Source organism: Megalopta genalis, chromosome 7, assembly GCF_051020955.1.
Source record: "Megalopta genalis isolate 19385.01 chromosome 7, iyMegGena1_principal, whole genome shotgun sequence".
NCBI classification, from domain to species: Eukaryota; Metazoa; Arthropoda; class Insecta; order Hymenoptera; family Halictidae; genus Megalopta; species Megalopta genalis.
This window is the reverse complement of record NC_135019.1, coordinates 92,686-113,136: the sequence shown is the minus strand read 5'-3', so window position 1 is coordinate 113,136 and position 20,451 is coordinate 92,686. Positions and strand designations below refer to the sequence as shown.

Below are 20,451 nucleotides of genomic sequence, written 5' to 3'. Positions count from 1 at the left end.
ATCGAATATTCGAAGCTCATGGCGTACAGTTTATCATAGTTACCGTCACTAGGCGAATCTATCCGTCACGAGGAAAGCGGCGGGGTGACAAAGCAATTTAGAACGATTCACGTTAAACAAACGATCAACCACATTTTCTACCTCGAAGAACCCCGTTGCAACGAGCAACGCGGCAACGAGCATATTAAAAGCTAGAAACGAAAGTTTTCGACAATTCGAAAACGGATGGATCGATCGCCTCACCTGGAATATCGTTTTCTCGGTCTCGAACTCCTCCAAGGTGTTCACCTCGTGCAAAATGGTCCTCAGGTTGCTGTCCACGTGGTCCATCCATCTCACCATCTCGTCGAACCTGAACGAGTCGAGTCGTGTCGAGTCGTGTCGAGTCGTGTCGAGTCGTGTCGAGTCGTGTCGAGTCGCGGGGAAACGACAACAAAATTCGTAAAACGGATATAATCTGGAAGATCTCTACGAGATCCGTACACATATATGTATATGTATGCATCGCGCGCGCGCGCGCGCGCGCCTCGAAACGAACACGAGTGAAAATTCGTTCTCGGATAACGGAAAAAGGAAAACGAGAAAATGCAACAAACAAACCAACGCGTACTTTTTCTTGTAGGCAGCCCATTGCTGAGGAACCTGCTTCAGCTGCTCTCGTAGGCTCTCCACCCGCTGCGCGGAATCTTCCCAGAGTCTCTCGGCGTTCCGCGCAGCCTCGGCGAGACTGTCGTCGTCCGGCTTCAGCAGGCTGTACGCCTTGCCGATCTTCTTCAAAGCCTCCAGGCACTTCTCGACCTCGAGGATGGTGCCCTGCTTAACGAAGAACTCTTTGTTTCTCTGCAGAATGCTCTCCGCGTTGTCGTTCTTCGTCAGGGCCTGCTGTTCGGCGTTCAGCTCCGCTTCCAGATCCTTCAGATAGCGGAGGAAGGTGATCTCGTACAGTCGAAACTCGAGCCCCATTAGATGAAGGGGCGCCAAGGTCAACACCTTCTTCCAACGTTTTCGAAGAGTTTCCACGGCTTCGGTGACAGGGGCTTGCTGCTCGACGGGCAAAACGTTCTTCAGATCCTGGCCGGCGTTCGCGAACTCCTGAATCCATTTCTCGTTGGCGCGAGCGAACAACTCTTTCCGATACTCGAGCAAATGTCTGCTGCTGTCCGTGTGCTTGTCGTTCATCGTGGTCTCGGCCACGGTCAGCCACTCGGAGACCTGTCTCTCGGACTCCTTGAACCTCGTCCAACACCTGACGGCTTCCTGAAGCCGTTGCTCCCAGAGCTGAGCGGCTTGGGACGCTCCGTCGAACCTGTCGTTCAGTTCTCTCAAGGTCTTGCCGCCTTCGGCCGAGGCCACGTCGGCGTGGCTGTCGACCGACTTGACCATGCTGGTGAACACCTTGTTCTTCGACTCGAGCATCGATCTGTAATAAAGGGTTCTGGAGAAGAAGGCCTTGTGACGATCCAATCGAGCCAGAATTTGTTCCCTGCCGCCCGACAGATCCGCGCCGGCGAGCACCCTATCCGCCTCGTCCAACCAGGCGGCTATCTCCTTCTGTCCAGCCTCGAGAGACTCCTGCTGTACCAACAGCTGATGGTACAAGTGCAGCTGCATCGGGATCAACGCTCTGACCTTGACCAACGCTTCCTTCTCCTTCTTCAGGGTGTTCATCATCCTGTCGACTTCGTCGCGAGACAGATCCTGGATCAAGGTTTGAAACTTTTTGCTGATGCTCTTGAAAAGGTCCTCCACTCCTTCGACTTCGTTGTGAAACGCTTGAAGCTTCTCGCCGTAGGCCTTGATCTTTTCGGTGGTCGTCAAATCGGTGGCCGCCAGCGCGGTCTCCGCGTTCCTCAGCCAGCTCTGCAACGTCTCCATCCCGGCCCTGTAGTCCTTTCTGTTTCGGATCAAATCGCCGGCGTGCATGTACTGCTTGGCCTCTTGGAACATGGACTCCCATCGAGCCGCGAGGTTCGTGTAACGTTGCTTCAGTCGAAGAGCCACAGGCTCGTCCGACGTCGCGATCAGGAAAGTCACCGTGTCCGATAATCGCTGATGCTTCTCCTTCCAGACGCTGATGTCCTGGAAGAACTCCATTCTCTCCTCTTCGGGCAGGTTCAAGGCAGGTTCGGCGCGGACCAACCAGGTCTCGAACTCGTCCGACGCGACGTTCCATCGACGCCAGTAGGCCACCACTTCCTCGAGCATGCTCTGCACGCAGCGCAGGTCCATCGACACGCTCTTCCACTTGTCGCTGGTCTCTTTCATGAAGCGATCGATGCTCAGGCTTTCCTCTCGATCTGCAACGATTTTTTTCGATTTTTCGATTTTTCGATTTTTCGATTTTTCGATTTTCCCGTTTTCTCCGTTCTTCCCGTTTTTTTTTTTGGTTTCTTTTTTGTTTTAGATTTTTTCCTCGAGCGAATTAGACATATCGTGGCAGGTTTCGTCCGTCGATGCCTGCCAAGAGGTGTCCGGTTTCGATCTCGGTAAGCTTCTACTTTAATTCGTTTCTCAATCGCGAAATTTTCGTGTTTCAATCTACCCCGTCTCTCTACGTAGCGAAGGAAATCGAAAATAACCGACGAATATGTTGCACTCACCAACGTTACCCTCTCGTTTGTAGTCCTCGACGACCTGTTGCATGTCCAGATAGGCCTTCTGGAATTCTTGGAAGATTCTGTTCCGGGACACGAAGTTTCTATACTGCTCCAGCATCTGATGCACCTTCTCCTCGGTGCCGTATTTCACGCTCCAACCCTTGAGCTTGGTCTCGACTAGGAACAAGAAAGCGACGAGGCAGCACTTGTGCTCCAGGAACTTTAATCGAATTCTCCGCTTCGCGGCACGGTCCGGCAGGCTATCGAATCGCGCCGCCATATCGTTCAGCTGCCGGGGCTGCATGTGCAACGAGAGCTGAGAATTTCTGGCCGTTTGGAACTTCTCCGTGGTAGCTGGCAGGTCTAGGAAGAACTTTTTGTGTTCCTCCAGCTTGTTCGATATCACGTTGGCCGTTTCCTCGGTCATCTCCTCGGGGATGTCGTTGTCGGAAATGAGGAGGGCTTCCGCGCGCGCCAGCCACCTGCCGGCTTCGCCCAGTTCGCCCGGAAGACTCGAGTCCAGGCTCCAGAGCCAGCGCAACATCTGAGAACACATCCGAGAAAAATCTGATCCTCGAAGAACGAGTATTTTCGCGTTTCTCCTTCGCGGCGAACGTAAAAGACGACGAACAGACTCTTGTTATCGTTATTCTTTTCGTCGAGGATGCGTTCGCGAGGATCGGTCGAAGCGAAAACAGAGATACTCCATCGCGAATGCTCGCGACGCGACGACACGATCGGGCAGCTTACAAGTATCTCGAAGGCGTTCCACAGGCTCTGCACCCGTCTCCAAGAGTCTCTCGTGATGCTGATCGTACTAGGCGTTTCGACGAGACGCCGCAGCTTATCGTACACCACGAACCGCTTGTCGGCTTCCGTCTTCAGAGCAAGGTAGTCCTGGAAAGAGACCGTTGCTCTCAACGACGATTCGAAATTCGAAATCCTCGATGTCGAGAGCGGAAAACATCGCAGAACGCGAACAAGAATTCGATTCTTACCGCGTAGCTCAACGGGAACGAATTGGTCCTGTCCAACTGCTCCAAGTTCCTGATCCGATCGCCGAGCCAGGCCGACAATCCGTCGTACTCTTGTTGCACGGCTGCGAAACAGTCCGCGGCCGCGGATCCTGGCTCCGGATATTTGTGTAAAAATTGCGCGACGTACGTCATGATCGACTTCTCGTCGGGCTGGGGAACGTCCACGTCCTCGGGGTCGAGAAGCCTGGCGATGCCTAGCTCGAGTTCGGCCACCTGGAACGCCGTCTCCAGGCGAGCTCTGTTCGAGGCCTCTCTCATGGCGGCTACGTTGACCAGGTTCTGCTTGATCGCGTCGATGATGGCCAGAAACGCGTTCCCGTCTCGCCAGCTCTCGCCGAAGTCGCGCACCTGGATGCCGATGTCCCTAACGGTCGAAAATTCCCGAGCAAACATGTACTCTACGGAGGATCGCGTTCGTTACAGGTGGTCGCGTTATACCAACTTGGGCAGAGCATTGGTGACCCATTGAAGGAGCGTTTTTCTGGCGCCCTGCTTCCATTTCTCGCTGCTGATGCGCCTTCTCTCGCTAGCCGCCGAACCCTGGGTGCTCAGACTTTCCAAGCTGCTCTGGCTGCCCCACGTGTGACCGAGATATTCCAAAGCTCTGGTGTTCTCCTCGATCTAGAAACACGGCCGATCAATGGTCCGCGAACGAGAAAACGGACGATCGAAGTGACAGAAACGGGTATGTAGTCGGAGAGATAGATGGATCATGTATATACATACGTACGTATGTATATGAGAGAGAGAGAGAGAGAGAGAGAGAGAGAAAAAGTTCAGGGAAAAGGGACTAGCGTGCAATCTAGTGTGACGCGTAAAGATAATCATGCAGGGCGTGTATCATCGTCTTTCCTCTCTATAGAAAGAGAGAGAGCAAACAATCTAGAACTTTGATTCTGTTCGATTAAAATCACAGCAATCCATCTTTCGTTTCTCATTTTGTTTGTTTTGTCGTTTGATAGCTACTCACCTTCGTTCGATCCGTCAATCGTGGCTTATTCATGTAGAATAAACACGGTTAGCTGAATGGGAAGTGTTTCGGATCGTTCCTAACGAGGACTAATTTCTCATTTTACGCTAATCAACGTTGCCTTCGCGCCCATTTTTCCGTTTCGGAACGCTCGTTCCCGCGGGTTTCGCGCGGATCGACGCGACGAAGACTCGGCTCGGTTTCGCGACCGAAACGCGCGTCGAGGATTCGACAACGACAACGACAACGAAGGGTCGACCTTCGCGAACGGCAAATTAATCCCCGCCGACGACAACGATCGCAGCGGCGTATCCGCGCGGCGCGGATCGCGACACGCGTTTACGCGATCGAACGTTACACGTGGCACACGGCCGTCAAAATATTCAAGCGACTACCGCATTCGGAATCGTCAGAGTGCTTCTTGCGCATAGCTTCGATCCTAATTAGTACGAACGGAACACCGTCTACCTGGAAATATAAGATGATAGTCCATATCAGGCCGAGAACCACGGGAGGTCGTCCGTCCACCAGGTCCGACGCGTTTATGTTGACCAGCTTGATCTGCAAAGAAATCGCGCGACTCGTTCGTTAATGCGGCGACTTTTCCATCGAACGACCAACGCGTAGGCGGTAGATCGGACGATCGGTAAATCGCGGATATCTTGCGAGATTCGATCGTTCGTAAAGTTGTAACAAACGTTGCGGCGGTTTGTTCGCGAGAGTCCGCGGAACGAGCAAACGTTAAAAATTATTCGCGCACAGCTTCCTCCGCCTCCCCTCCCCTCTTTCGAGCAAAACAAATTCTCGAAGCGGACATAACCTCGACTCTCGAAAATCTACGAGAACCCGCCTGGTACTCGTCGGATCGCGGAATTGCCGTAATCGCTCGTAGCCCCGAGATTACCGGCAGCAGCCAACGTTTGCCGATCGAAGCTCGCAATTTCTTTCGCCTCGGAACGAACACCGAGCGAACAGATTGCCGTAATTGGCAATCGAGCGACGCGAGGCGAGGCGAGGCGAGGCGAGGCGAGCACGGTACGATGCTAGCTCACCTTCTTGCTCTGTAGGAACTGCAGCGCGGTGTTGGCGTTACTGAGAAAGTGCGGTCTCTTCAAATTACGGCCCCGTTCGACCGGCTGCGAACAGAAAACGTATTTCATCGTGTGAGGGAGGATCCTATCGATCGGAAAGTCGTACGAGTCGCAGCTGCTGCCGATGCTGCGGCTGCTGCTGCTGCAAACGCACTCACCAGCTTCTCGCCGGACAGCACCTCGAGCAACGCGAGTAGGCGGGTACCGTCTTTCAGATCCTCGATCAAGTCCTCCACGTGGAACGGTGGCATTCGCTGAAAATAAATGTCGTTACGGAGGCAACGGGGAAGACGATGCGAGAAGAACGCGGAACAAGTAGATATTTGCGTTCGATCGGAAAGGATCGCGCGCGTCGACCCGTTATCTTCTACAAATTTTTCGAAACGCAAAAATCTAAAGACGTTCGAAGAACTCGAGGACGTCGTTGCATCATTTTCAACGTTTTCCAGCGATTCCAGCGTCTGCCGGTCGTCTCGGACAATTTTTATTTCGCGCGAAAAATCAAGAAGAGTCCGTTCGCAAGCGAACCATTCCGCCGCGTTGCTTCGGCATCGTTTAAGAACGCTTGCCACGGATTTATCGCGTTTCCCGACGATCGCGCTCGTCCGAGCAGCGCAATTCCGAGGTAATCCGCGCGTAATCGGTTTCACGCGCCCATCCGCAATTTCTTAGTCGACGAAGATGCATTTACGTTCGTTCCGATTTATGATATCGACCGCGAGCGTTGTAAATCGCAGGAATATTCGAGACGATTAAATACTCGAGATCGGGATCTATTTCCGATCGCGCGCAGCGCGATGAAGTCATCGCGACGGGTTAGCATCGGATTACACACCGGTCGGTCGATCGCCGACCAACTTTGCTCGGATGCAATTTTTCAAAGCGTCGATTCACGATCCGCGATCCACGGAATTCGAGCAGGTTCGCGCGCACGGTTTAAAGTAAGCAGCTCGGGGGATCGTTTACAAAGATTCTCCGGGAAGAGTAAACGCTGTTTCGCGGCTGCGGCGCGAGACGTTCTCGTCTAATTTCGCGAAACTTCTTCGGGCACTCGCTCGGTACCCGAGACGAGCGACGATCCGCAAAATATAATCGACCGACCGAAGAAACGCGCCGCTCTAAAATTCGATTCGATCGCTTTCGAAGAGTCGAATCGAAACACGGCGTGTACACGGCGAAAGCGTTCGTTTTCGAGGTCCGCGACGCGAATCCTTGTCCGAGATAGGTACGAGTTCCGAATTTCCGGAGATCGGAACAGCCGCCGCCGGCTGTCCGCGAGTCGGCGGAACGACGGGACAGGCTAGAACAGAAAACGCAATGTCGTGCCGGTTCTGGGGCATGCATGTCGCAAGGAAGCGGAGTGGGATTTCTAATTCAAGTTTCGAAGTATCCGGAAGTGCGGAAGTAGGGGAACGGTATCGAGACTCGCGAGCCAGGCACGAGTTATCCCAACGAACTTCTGATATTCGTGATGAGAAGTAATTTCGCCGATCCCTTATTACGTAGCGGCTGCCATAGAAAAAACCTCGACGGTGTTTGCCCGGACGAGAAAATATTCGTTGACGTTTCGCCGGCGCGGTGGGGCGCGATGGGGCGCGATGGGGCGCGATGGGGCGCGATGGGGCGCGATGGGGCGCGATGGGGCGCGATGGGGCGCGGCGACCCGTACCTAAAGTACGACGAACGATCCGAAGAGACCGAGCGCGCTCGTCTTTGCGATCGATCCCGAGTCGCCGACCTCTTCGATCGGGATTTCCTTACCGAAAATCGTGGGGTCGCTCACCTTCGAGAGATACGAGTTGATCCAGTTGACGAAGGTCTTCTTCTGGACTCTTTCTTGCTCGTCTGTAACGAGAGAAACGGTTTACTCGTCCATGTCTTTTCGTTTCTTTGTTTCTTCTTATCCGATCGTCTCTTCAAATCGTTACGCGAAAAGATTCGTAAGACGATTCGCTGAAAGTCGAACGCGCGCGAGCAGAAACGGTCGGCGGTGAACGGGCGCGCCTCGCGGCGATCCTCCTCGATGCTCCGGCTAATTTTCATCGAGCAGGTCGCGCGACGAACGTTCGAATTTCGCGTTTACTTCGAACCGAACGCCAATGACCGATCTGTGGAACGCTTTCCAATTACGTTCCGGCAGAAACTCTCTGGCCGCGAGCGAAGCGTCTCGATCGCCCCGAGCCCGGCCTCGACCAAGGCCCCGCGGCGAAGCCATCTTCGAGATTTCTAGAAGAAGAAACGGGCCGCGTTCGCCTCGTTTCGTACGTTTCAAGGACTCGCGATCGAATCCGATCGCAGCGTACGCGGTCGCCGCCGCGTACGACGATATTCGGAACGCGACGAACCTCGAGGTCGTCGATGATCGTCGGCGATGCGTCACCGGAGGCCGAAGACGCGCGAGAAATTTCGCGTCTTTACGCAACCACCGAGTTACGCGTCGGTTTGCGAAACGAACCAACGTTATATCTCGCCTCGCCTCGTCTCCTGTCCCCGAGGCACGTTTTCGTCGCTCGCGAACGTCGTTAGCGTCCTCCTCCGTGACGAGGATTCGCGAATCGCGAACTCCTCCGGCCAGCTATCGGTTCTCGAGACAGCGAATTTCTTGAACGTTCGTGCGAGCCGCGAATTTCATATTCGCGTTCGCGTTTAATATTCGACATTCGTTCGGTCGGAGCACGGCTGGATTCCGCGAACGTTCCGCGGAGGCGATTCTTGGCGAACGGAACGGAGTTATGTCTTACGGAACTCGCGAGATCGATTTCTATATCTATCTATCTATATATATAGATTCTACGAACGTTTCCGATCGTTCGCGATGCGAGATCGATCCGATAAAAATTTCGATTCGCGTAATTCTCGATCGAGTCGGCCTGGAATAACACGAAGTCTAACGTCCAACGATAAGAATAATTCTGACGACATTCTCGGCGTCGCGTCGTCGTCGTCGTCGTCGTCGATAGCGAAATGAAAAAAGAACGGTGCGCGATAGCGTGCGTTGCAGCCAAGTAAATGATTCAGTCTTGACTTACAATTAGATTACGTCATCGTCGCGATCGTCGCGTCGCGAGCTACGCGAAGATTCGTCTCGCAGCGGCAGGCCTCCTAGTTCGCGAGCCGTTACAGCGGAAGCCTTTTTGGCGCCGATAAACGTTCGACGCCGCGACCCGACGAACATCTTGTCCCGCTTTCCGGAACCGACTATCCGCGAGATCGCTTTCCGAGATCGGTACGAAAGAGAGAAGGCGGCGGGAGTTAGATTTCGCGAAACAGTTGATAACGATCCCGATGGCCCGACCGCGATAAAAACAAAAGGGACAAGCGAGAAACGCGTTCCCCGGCGCGCATTCTACACTGTTACACGAATATTCGACTCGCGCGCGTCGCATCGTCGCGGATGGCGTCGAACGCGCGCGTCACCTTCGAGATCGGACCCCGTTTTCGTCGAGCCGACGCGACGGGGACACCGAGGCGAATCGTTCGGCGCGTTGCGACCGCGCCGTTTTGAAAACTAAACGACAATGTCGAGAACGAGTCGAGTCTACGAATTTCTGCGAGGTCCGTTGGCGAATACGCCTTTCTCAGAAAGTTACGCGGTGTTTCGAGAACGATCGCGAATCGAGACGCTCGAATTTTCGATCCGCGTCGATCTTCGGGCATCGCGGCCCGAAGTAATAAATAATTGGCGAAACTATCCGATAATTGACTAAAAATATAAACGACGTTCCCCCGATCCGTCGCCATCGGATCCTCGATCGAATCGCGTTGCCACCGAAAGCCGGTAAATCTGCCACCGCGTCTGCGCGTTGCGTCCAGCCGAGCGTTCCGCGTTCGACGTTTCGCGATCCCGAGCAGAGTACCAGGTTCGACCGATCGGCAACGAGAGAATCGAACGCGACGCGTGCACGAATCCGGCAAAAACTTGTCGACAGGTGCGCGAGCGTGCGCGGTCGAGAAGCTAGCCACGCGAGTCGAACGCGCGAACGCGTTACGGCGCGCAACCGCCGTTTAACGGCCAACGAACGCTCTCGGCGTTTCGGGCGGTTAATTCCGAAGGGGGTGCGGCATCTCGAAGTCTCGAAAAAACGAGCGACAGAATCGCGCGCGGAACGCGTTTCGTTGGCCGTTTCGACACGGTTCGAAACGCGACGGATCCATAGAAAAAGTTGGAGCTCTTACGAGACGATTCGCGAATCGTGACTCGGCGCCGACGCCAACGCCAACGCCGACGCCTACGCCGCCGCGCGACGTCTCCTCTCGCCACGTTTTTTTCCTCGATCGTCACCGACATTTAAAATTATCTCGGCTTTCATCCTTTCCCCCCCCCCCCCCTCGCCTCTCCGCGTTCTCCCTCGAGAAAGAAAATAGGTGCGCGCGCGAGGCAGCCGCGCGTATAAATTCGTATTTTTAGCGCTTTCGTCTTCGATGTCGAAAGACGAACCTGCGAAAAGGAGGGAAGGGGCGGTCGCCGAGGTGGGGCAAATTCTCGTGAACGAGCCGACGTCCGCTCGGCGTACGCGTTCCATCCATCCATCCATCCATCCATCCGTCCATCCATCCGTCCATCCATCCGTCCATCCATCGAACGAGAGTCGATCGAGCGGACCGTTTTCGTCGCCGCCGCCTCCGTATTTGTCTCGAATCGTGAGAAAAGAAATCTTCGAGTCCGAGCTCGGTGCCGTTTTCTCTCGACCGAGAGTAGTCGAGCGCGAGAGGAACAGCTGCGGTCGAATATGTCGAAGAAGGAATAGAGTAGCCACGATTTGTCAAAGATATCGAATATCGCGGGGAAACGATATCCGCGACGAATCTACGATTTCCTTTGGTTCGTCAACCGTGTATTTCTGCGGGAGCTTTTTTATCGGGCATCGCGCGTCGGACCGTGTTACGCTTTACGCTGCCTATATTTACGTGTACGCGTCGCTCGGTCGCTCGTCGTCGCCCGTCGTCGCTCGTCGCGCGTCGCGCGTCGCGCGTCCGTGTGTTTTTAGCACGATCGGAGGCCGAGAGCGCGAGCGAAGATCGAGAGAATCGGGACGATCTCCGTGTTCCGGCCGCAAAAGCTTCGCGAGCGTAATTCGAACCGACGTCGCGAGTTTCCTGGAAATCCGGCGCCGATCGAATCAAACGATCTCTGTCGCGAACGGAGAAACGGATTTCGGAAAGAGAAAAATGCCGGGGCTCTCTTTCGTCGAATCGATCGGAGACGCGTCGATCGCGACGCGACCGATCGTCGGAAGTCGAAAAATGCGACGGATCGTTTATTTAAAGACCACCGCGAACGATCGATCGGGGATGCCAGTCCAGCTTTGTTTCGTCGAGTGAGATCACTCTGCCGATTAGAACGAGACGCGTCAAGGTGAAGCGCGGGCTTAGCGATTCTTAACCGCCGTTTTTAGAGACGATCGCGGTTCGAAATAGCCGGGCGTCGCTCGACGCGGCAACAAGTCGACGCTCGGGCGACGTCTCGCGATAACGATGTTCCCTGCAACGACTTTCCCAAAAGGCCGGGTTCGTTCGCAAGAACGTAAAGCCGAGCTCCAATTATCGAATGCAACTGCACGCCATTTACCATGCATGCGGTTCCATTGCTCGAACGATGGCTCGCGGGGCCAAGTTTTAAGGGTTGAAACAGGAATTCCGACGCGAGTCGGTGTTCATTCACGGATTCGAATCGTTCGTGTCTCGTAGATTCGTTCGTAGAGCAACGAAAACTGTTCCAACGGAATCGTACTTTCCGAGTGTTCCGCTATTTCCAACGTCTTTCGTTTTTATTTTCAACGTCCGATCGCGTTACGCCCCCACCCGATTCTACTTGTCGAAATCTTCGAATCCGTCAAAATAATTGTTATTCGTACAACGTTTACGCGTTATCGTTCGTACCGGTTTCTACGTCGACAAATTCTTCCAACGTTTCGACCGTCCATAAAATCCACGGTCTTCGATTAGGAAAGAATAGATTAAAAACGAGAAAAAAATCGAAAGATCGAGATTTCCCAGCACCGAATCCGTCGACGATTCGCGTCGAGCCTCGCGTCGCGACGATCGCTCTCCATTAAAAACGACCGACCGTGTGTTTGCACGCGCGATCGTTCGTTAATTACCTCCTAATGAGCGTTCGGAGGGGGTGAGGTAAGATCGCATGTCGTAGCCGGCGCAGCTCGTCGAGCAAATTGGAGAAACGATGGCGTGCGAGCCAGAAATCCTCGATCGTCGGTCACGAGTCGTGTCACGACGTCGCGACTCGCGACTCGCGACGCTCTACGGGATTACACCCCCTGCGAAACGATCGCGTTCGTTCGTTCGTTCGTTCGTTCGTTCGTTCGTTCGTTCGTTCGTTCGTTCGTTCGTCCTCGGACCGGCCGTAAATTGGCCGACTCGCGCGAGTCGATGCACAGTCGGGGTCGAAGCGACGGGAAGCGGCGAGCCGATCTTCTCGTCGCGTATTCGTCGCCTCGCGTCGTCTTCGCGAGGCTGGAGACTGGAGCGGAGCCTCGAGCCGTGCGACCGGACGAATCGTTGCAATCTTTCTCGAGATTCTTGCAACGAGAAATCGCGTACCGCGACTATAAATAGTCGTCTATCGGCGCTTCTAATTATAGACTCGCCGCGCCGCGTTTATTGTACCGGCGATCGACGGCGAGCGAAAATAGCGATCCGGAAATTTACGAGCAAAGTCGCCCGGTTTCGGCAGGCCGACTTCCGCTGTTGCGAAACGTCGCGCGGCGTTTCCCCCGCCGCAATCGGTACGCTTCCTTTCGGCCGGAGGACCGAGACCAACCGCGAACGACCCGTCCGATCGTCCGGTCGTCCGGTCGTCCGATCGTCCGAACGGTCGTTTCGTCGCCGAGTGTGGTGCCGTCGAACGGTTTCGCGATTATTCGGTGTCGACGTCGAGCGTCTTCCGAAATGCGCTCGCGATCGGCCTTGGGCCCCTTTGGAGAAACCCGTGCGACTCGATTCGCGCGCGACTCCGACGCCGATGCCGACGCTGTTCGTCTCCCGATATCGGCGACGGAACGTCGCTCGCGGAGCAAACGCGTCTCGCGTACCGACAGTTATCGAATACCTGCACGGCCTTCGACGGGAGAAACGAAATCCGATTACCCGGAAGCGAAGTCGAGTCGATAGAGATACAGAGACGGATACGGATACGGATACGGATACGGATACGGATACGGATACAGGTATAGATACAGGGGGCGCGCCTCCGAAGGCCGGATCGAATTCGTCTTTCGCTCGCGAATTCCCGATTAAAGCTGCGTAATACGAATCCCGCGTCCTGTTCGCGTATCCTTTTATCGATGCTGCGATATTCGCGGATTCTCGTTTGGCCAGTTTCCGAAATCGGCAAACACGAATCGACAAAAAGAAGAAGGATCTTTTAAGCGATTTCAGAAAGGGAGAGCAAGCGAAAGAGCGAGCGGGGAGAGGAGAGGGAGAGGGAGAGAGAGAGAGAGAGAGAGAGAGAGAGAGAGAAAGAGGACAGATCGGGTCGGAGGGAAGGAGGACGAGATCGTGTTATTAATAACGATGACCGCGTGCGGATACAATAGCCGAATTAACGTGTTCGGTTCCCAGGTTGACTCGCTCGTCCTTGACACTCGAGATCCACCGCGGAGGAGCGAACGAATTGGCTGACCTTGACTGTGAGCCGGCGATGTCGTCGACTTCTTGCAAAACGAACGTTCGAGTAGGCGAGCAACTCGGTGACGCCTACGATCCAGCCGCGGTTAACCGACGACTGCAATTTTATAACGCCCGTTCTCGATCCCAGAGTTTCTCGCGAGATTACTGATTCGCGCGGCGATGGAATCGCGTTCGATCTTTCGATCCGGATACGGAAGGTCGACGGTATCGAGTCGAATGTTGCGCCAGCGACGGCTACCAAGATCCCACGGTTATCGCGGCAGAAACTGTCGGACCGTTCCGTTGTTTGGAATCTTGACCTTTACACGGCTTCCGAATGTAAATTCGCAGGCTCTCTATCGCGCATCGATTTTTCCGATAACGAAGCGTGCCCGACTAGAAGTCGCGGCGGAAAGCGTAGCAGGCGAGCGAAACACGACCAGCGGAAGAGGGGAGCTTGCGATCTTAGAACCGACGATGAGACGCGAAACGCGGTGGAAGAATATACGTACGGACGTGTGTGCGTGTACGCTCGGTGTAGAGCGTAGAGCGTAGAGCGGAGAGCGTACAGTGCGAGAAGGTTTCAGAGAAGGCAAGCACGGTTCGAGCGCAGCCTTGAACCGACGCTCGATAACGTCATCGTTTACTATTAGTACGAGTTACCACATTACAGTTTATACGCGACGACGCGACGACGCGACGACGCGACGACGTCGAAACCTCTTAACCGTAGTCGAGTTACGTTTCTCCGAGCTGTTTCCAGCATCTTGGCTGCTACTCCGCAAGATTATTTCTCGAAACATCGGTAAATTCGAGTTTCCTCGTCTTCTTCGACTTTTCTAGTCGACCTCGAAGCTATTCGAGCGTTCGAACACCTTCCTCCGAACGGTGTCGATTCCGAGTGATTTCGTATTCTTCGACTTTCGTGCTCGATTTCGAAGCTATACGAACGTCGTAACACCTTCCGGTTACGTGCTTGACTTTTTACAAGTGTCTCAGACGCGAACGATCGGACGATTCCGCCGAAAATTTCACGAAACCTACCACCGTACCGATCGCACGGTGATTAGCAAGCGCATTCGCAAACCGTTCGCGACCGGTTCGAATGCGCCGGTCTCTCCCCGGATCTTTGTTACAGCGGCGGAACAACGCGAGAACGAATTCGCGTCGCGTTCTCGTTCCCGTTCCCAGAGATCGTTTATCGGCGCTCGTCGAGATTAACGCTGACGCAATACTCTGTTTTTAAACCGACGACTAAAATCTTCGAATGGGAATAACATACCGGAATTTTCTAGGTCGGAGAGATCGCGCAAGATCGACGAAATTCGACGCGTCGATCCACGAGACACCCACCGACGATGTAACTTTTTAAAAGCGTGCGGCGACCTTAACCTTCCAGTCTTTCTCGACACCGCCATCGTTCGTCTTATCCGTCTCGAGATTCGACTCGCCGACTCGAATCGACGTCGGCGCCGTTCTCGGCAAAATTGCCGATTCCGCCGATCTTGGAAAAATATTTATCGTTCGAAGAACCCGTCGGATATCGTCGGCTGTTCGTATCGTAGATACGCGTATTATTTACGTTGCCGAAACAACGGCAGCACGACGTAAAAATATCTTGAACCGTCTATTTTGAAATATTCGAAGCCACGTTTTCCTCGTCGAGAAAATACTCGAATTATTTCTGTCGTATCGAACGCGTGCCAAGCAACGATAAGATTCGCGAAACCGAAGCGTTGCTTCGACGAAAACCTGAAAACCTGAAAACCTGAAAACGCCCCGACCCCGAAAAAATGGCGACCGGGCCGGCCGCGGCGGGGCGCGACGCGCAGCCTTTTCACGCTGTAACAACGATAACTCGAGGCGCCTCGAGCTTCGACACGTTCGACGGGTGCTTTTCCAGCCCGTTAGTCGTCGTCGCGTGAAATCGTAGAATCTAGGATCACGATCGAGCCTGTAGAAAGACGCTTCCGCGGTCTCGACCGCGACCGTTGTATCGCGAGTAGCGAGTATCGAGTGACCATCGACGCCGTACGCGAACCGAACGTTCGTGTTCGCGTTCGCGTTCGCGTTCGCGTTCGCGTTCGTGTCGTGCTCGTGCTCGTGGTCGTACGTCGTTGCTCGTTATCTCGACCGAACAGGCTTCATTCGACTCGTTCATGGAAAACGGAGGAACGGAGGAACGGACGGAACGGACGGAACGGACGGAACGGACGGAACGGACGGAACGGTTCGTTGGCCCGGTTCGCCGCGATCGAGCGATCGTCCGCGTACGCCGCACGAGCAGGCGAAACTCCTCTACACCCTACACACCGTACGCTCCACGCTCCACGCTTCGCTGGAGGAACGAACGCGCGCGCCAACGTCCGCGAAGCGAATTCCTTGCAACTTTGCTGTCCGAACGAACTTTAAATTCTCTGGGAAACCTCAACTTTTATCGTCGCGTCCGCGTCTCCGTCCCCTTCTCTCCTCTTCCTCTCCGCCTACTCGTCCCTCCCAATCTTCCCGCTTCCCTCGCTTTCGAACGAGATATTTCTTCGTCTCGTCGGTTCCTGTTCGTCGCTTACGCTCGGCACGGACTTTTCGAACGCGCCGCGCTAACTTTTTCCTTCGTCGATTATTTTTACTCGAAATTCCTACTCGATTTCTACTTCGCCGGTTTTACTCTTCGTACACGGGACCTCGCGTTCGCCAGCGACGTCGGTGTAATCTTGCGAAGAAAAATCGTAGGACGGTACTCTGCCCGAGCTCGCGAGACCGTCGACGAATCCGCGTTACCCGAAGAAACGTCTGGGTAGACAAATTTTCAAACTTCGACGCGAGCTCGATGGAATTTTCGCAAAACGTTGAACGAGCGTTTTTTCGACGCGTTCGCTCGACCAAAAATTTCGCTTTCGGTCGTTCTAAAATTATAAAACGCTCGACATAGGGTCGAGACGTTCGACGGTAGCGACAGATTCGAGCAGTCGAATAAAACAACCGACACGAATTTAGACGGCGAACGACGTTCGAACGAGCAATTGCGACCGTGGCCGTGAGATCTGCCTTGCCCACCGACCTATCTTCCCGGTTGGTCCAACGCTGAACGCTAAACGCTAAACGCTATACGCGAAACGCGAAACGCGAAACGCGAAACGCGAAACGCTATACGCGAAACGCGGAACACGGCCGAGCGTGGGCAAACGCGATTATCGAACGCGAACCGCAAACTGACGTAATCGATCTAAACGGAAGACAAAGCACGTGCCTGTTCCGCCGGCTTCGACCCCGTGTCTCGTATCATCGACACGATAGAGAAATCTGCGTTCTCTTCTCTTATTATTTCTTGTTTCGCGGCCAGCAATTACCGCGAACGACGAAAACAATTCCAAGCCCAACCCCGTCCGTCGCCTTACGGGGAATCAACGACGATAAAGCAGCGCGGCTTGGCATTCGATAAAAGGCTGATAAAGAGGTCACGCGTCACGCGACAATTCTGCCGACCTCGGTCGACCGCGCCGCGCGACGCGACCCTCGCCAACGTTCCTCTTCGTCACTTTTTTTCGCTCAGTTTCGTTTCGGTTAAGCAACCTGGAATCGTCCAAGTTACCGTAGACGACGTCGCGGTGGCGAGCGGTATTCCGATATTCCCAGGCACGAGTGTTTTTTGGGAAACGCGTGGCGCTCGACGGCGATCGTCGAAGCCGCTTCGCGACGCGGGATCGGATACGCGATCGTTGGAGCGTGCTCTCGCGTCATCCGTTATCAGCCCCATCGTTGCATCGCGGGGAGTCGCTTCTCGCTTATCCAAGCCCGCGGGGATAGACCACCGATCGCGTCGCGACACGAGAAAAAGGAGAAAAAAGAGACTTCGTTGCTCCGAAGCGACGAGATAGCCCTTGGCCGAGAAAAGTTGCACCCGCGAATTGCTGACGCTCGACGAAGTGCTCGACGGAGCATGGAATAACTATCGATCGCGAAAATGCGAGGTTCCATGACCGCGGTGGTTGGTCCGGCGACTTGCGAATTAAAAAAATATCGTAAGGAACGTGTCGACGCGACGCGAAATCGTTGCCGGAAACCGTGCGGCATCGTTTAGCCGAATTAAACGCGCCTCGACGCGGAGCCGACGTTCGCCGGTGTCCAGAAAATTGTTCTCCGTACGATGGGAAAGTTGTTTTCGCGGGCGAGCAGATTTCCGCTTCGAATTGCAAATCATCCGACCGAAACTCGATATTCGTCGAAACAGAGATATATCACGGTCTACCGTGAATCGAACTCTCCCAGAGTTCGAATCGAGGAAGAAACGAAATGTGCTTCGCGGGCCATTTCGCGCGGCAGAAGATAAATCGCGACGTCCGAATCCCAGTCCCTGACCCAGTCCCTGCCCCGTCCTCGCGTCGCGAGCCGAGGTTCGAACGAGATATAATTTCGTTCGAATTTCTACGGTGTACGATCGACGATCGTTTTCGGAGCGTTTCGTGTCGGGAGAGACTAACAAGATTTCTCGACAACGATCCAACTTTCGGCGCTGGGTAATTCGAAAGACGAGCACGACGGAGATTACGAGTCGCGAATAAAGCAAAACGCGGAACGAGAAAGCGAACTTCCGTTTCGAAATTCGTCCGAATTTTAGAAGCTGCGGTGAGATAGCGACATTTGGCGCAACGAACGATAGCCTTTTTCCTGCGAAGACGGTGGATGGTTCGAGCTCGGTGTCTCAGAATCTTCCGGAGCAGGACAAACGGAGCGAATCGATATCGTCTCCTGTGTGCCCCCGTCTCGATCCTACTTATTCCTTCGAGAAGTTTTACGCCATCGACGCGGTCGCTGTCGCTGTCGCTGTCGCTGTCGCTGTCGCTGTCGCTGTCGCTGTCGCTGTCGCTGTCGCTGTCGCTGTCGCTGTCGCGGTGACGTAACTCGCAACGATTCTATACGAGAAATAACGCAACGTTTCAAACGTCTGTCGCAGAATGGTGAAATAAGCGAGCCAACGTTTCCACGACAATTTCCACTTATCTACCGATTTTCGTAAATCATATTTCGGGCGACCTCTCGATCGAAAGCATCATCATCGATTCCTCGACGAAGGTGTCGCAGCCCGAGGAGTCCGCGCCCCCTTAAGGATCGCGCGTCGACTCGGTGATTCGAGAATCGAGAATCGAGAATCGAGAATCGAGAATCGAGAATCGAGAATCGAGAATTTAAAATGGAGAGAAGCACCTTTGATCGCGACGATGTGTGCGTCGTACTCGCTCTTGCTGCGCACGAACTCGATCCTGGAGGCGTTTTGGAAGCCTCTCGCGGCGCGATACTCGGTACGCCATTCCGGGGTTCGATCGTCGGGTCCGAGATGCTGCAGGGGGCTGCTGCCCCTCCTCTGCGACAGACTCTCCTCGGACGGGAATCTGGTGAACGAGGCGACCGAGCTGGACTTGCTGGCGTGGCCGGTCTCGTCGCGGCCATGGCCGTGGCCGTAGCCGTGGCTCTGGCTCTGGCTCTGGCTCTGACTCTGATAAGCGGAATCCTCCAGGGTGTGCTCGTCGCTGGGAGTCCTGCTGGTTTCGGCGAGCAGCCGATGCGACACGCCGCCGATCATCTCCCGAACGCTTTTCCTAACGGTGATCTTCTCGAACTTGACCACTTTGGCCCCGTTCAGCTCGCCCTCCTCGACCAGCCTCTCGAAGCTCTCCTCGAACGAGGAGTCCCCGGTCCTGGACAGGGCCAGCTTCGCATTGCCGGCCAACCTGAACTGTCTCCTCGACTCGGCGCCTTGGAACAGCTCTTGCTCGAAGAAGCTGATCCGGTCCTGCAGACTGCCGCCACGTGGTGTCCTCGGGCTGCCGGGACTGGCCCGGCTGTCGGCTCGGCTGTCGGATCGGCTGCCGGCCCGGCTGCCGGCCGGGCTGTCGCCGGCCGCGCTGTCGCCGGCCGCGCTGCCGTACGGGCTTCCGGTTCTCGGCGGCGTCGACATGCTACAGGAGGGTTCCCCTCCTGGGCCAATCCGCTCGGCTCGCCGTCGAAGCCGTGGGACGAGTAGCTCGCAGAGACAGAGGCAAAGACAGAGGCAGAGGCAGAGGCAGAGGCCGGTTCTCCGGTCTCCGTCCTAGCGGCAACCGCTCCGGTCGAAACTCATGCCGTGCCCGTCCGCTTCCGGCCTCTGCTCGTTTCACGGTCGGGCTGCGCTCGCGGACACCTGCTCTCCGCACACCACACCCTTCGAGCACCACCACCGCCGTCGTCGCCGCCGCCGCCGCCGCCGCCACGCGCATCGGCAGCCGGAGAGCCGCGCGTTCGTCGTCCGACGCGAGCCACGCACACTTTTTCGCAAACGCACAGGGGACCGTGGACGTATCGAGGAACGGGGGGAGAGGGTCGACCGCGATCGTTCGGTTTCGCTAATCGCGAGCACCAGCCTCGCGTGGCTCAACGCCGTCGGTCGACGTCGAGTATATGCGATACGCGATACGCGATACGCGTTCAACTATCGCTCACGGAATGCACTCCGACTCCGACTCCGACTCCGGCTCCGGCCGCGCGCAGTACGGCCGCCGGTTCGATATTGGTGCCTCTCTTCTCTCTTCTCTCTTCCCGACCTCTCTCGCCGGGTCCCCACCTCGTTCCGCCATGCGGTACCCTCTCGACCCCCTGTCCCCCTCCGCGGTCCGTCCGTTCTCCTTATCCACGATCCGCATTGCACGATCACGGGGACAACCGGCACCGCACGATTACGACTCGCGACCGCCGCGCCGGGACCGGTCGCGATCACGGATTCCCCGTGTCGCCTCGCCCCCCGTCCGTCTCGCCGAGCCTCGCCGAACCTCGCCGCGCCACGCCTCGCCTTTCCTCGCCTTTCCTCGCCTCGCGTCGAACGACGTCGCGATCGCGGCGAAATCTGCCCGCGCCCCGTCGTCGACGTCAGCGTCGACGTCGGCGGGCGGCTCGTCCGGCCACCGCCGGCTTTTACCGGCCCTCTCGTTCCAACCAACGCACCTCGGGTATCAACGATCCAACCTTCCTGATGGCGGAACACGCCGGCCGGGGTCGCCCGATCGATGCTTTTATCCTGCGTCCTTCTCCAAAGGCTGACGCGCGACTCGCGACTCGCGACGGGAGGCGGGCGACGGGCGACGGGCGACGGGCGACGGGCG

General features: G+C 55.5%; 1 protein-coding gene across 1 annotated transcript in view; it reads right to left on the bottom strand.

Moving 5' to 3' along the window:
• Positions 1–19,422, bottom strand: part of Msp300 (Muscle-specific protein 300 kDa) — a 54,823-nt gene extending 35,401 nt beyond the window's left edge. Inside the window, exons 1-13 of the mRNA XM_076523453.1 lie at positions 18,524–19,422; positions 7,479–7,540; positions 5,854–5,949; positions 5,657–5,740; positions 5,073–5,165; positions 4,605–4,628; positions 4,077–4,255; positions 3,596–3,998; positions 3,348–3,494; positions 2,601–3,141; positions 611–2,297; positions 244–352; positions 44–58 (exon numbers count right to left, since the gene is read on the bottom strand). Coding sequence (XP_076379568.1) covers positions 44–58; positions 244–352; positions 611–2,297; positions 2,601–3,141; positions 3,348–3,494; positions 3,596–3,998; positions 4,077–4,255; positions 4,605–4,628; positions 5,073–5,165; positions 5,657–5,740; positions 5,854–5,949; positions 7,479–7,540; positions 18,524–19,274 — 4,191 coding nt within the window. The 5' untranslated portion in view covers positions 19,275–19,422. The remainder of the gene's footprint in view (positions 1–43; positions 59–243; positions 353–610; positions 2,298–2,600; positions 3,142–3,347; positions 3,495–3,595; positions 3,999–4,076; positions 4,256–4,604; positions 4,629–5,072; positions 5,166–5,656; positions 5,741–5,853; positions 5,950–7,478; positions 7,541–18,523) is intronic.
• Between the last annotated feature and the right edge of the window lie 1,029 nt (positions 19,423–20,451).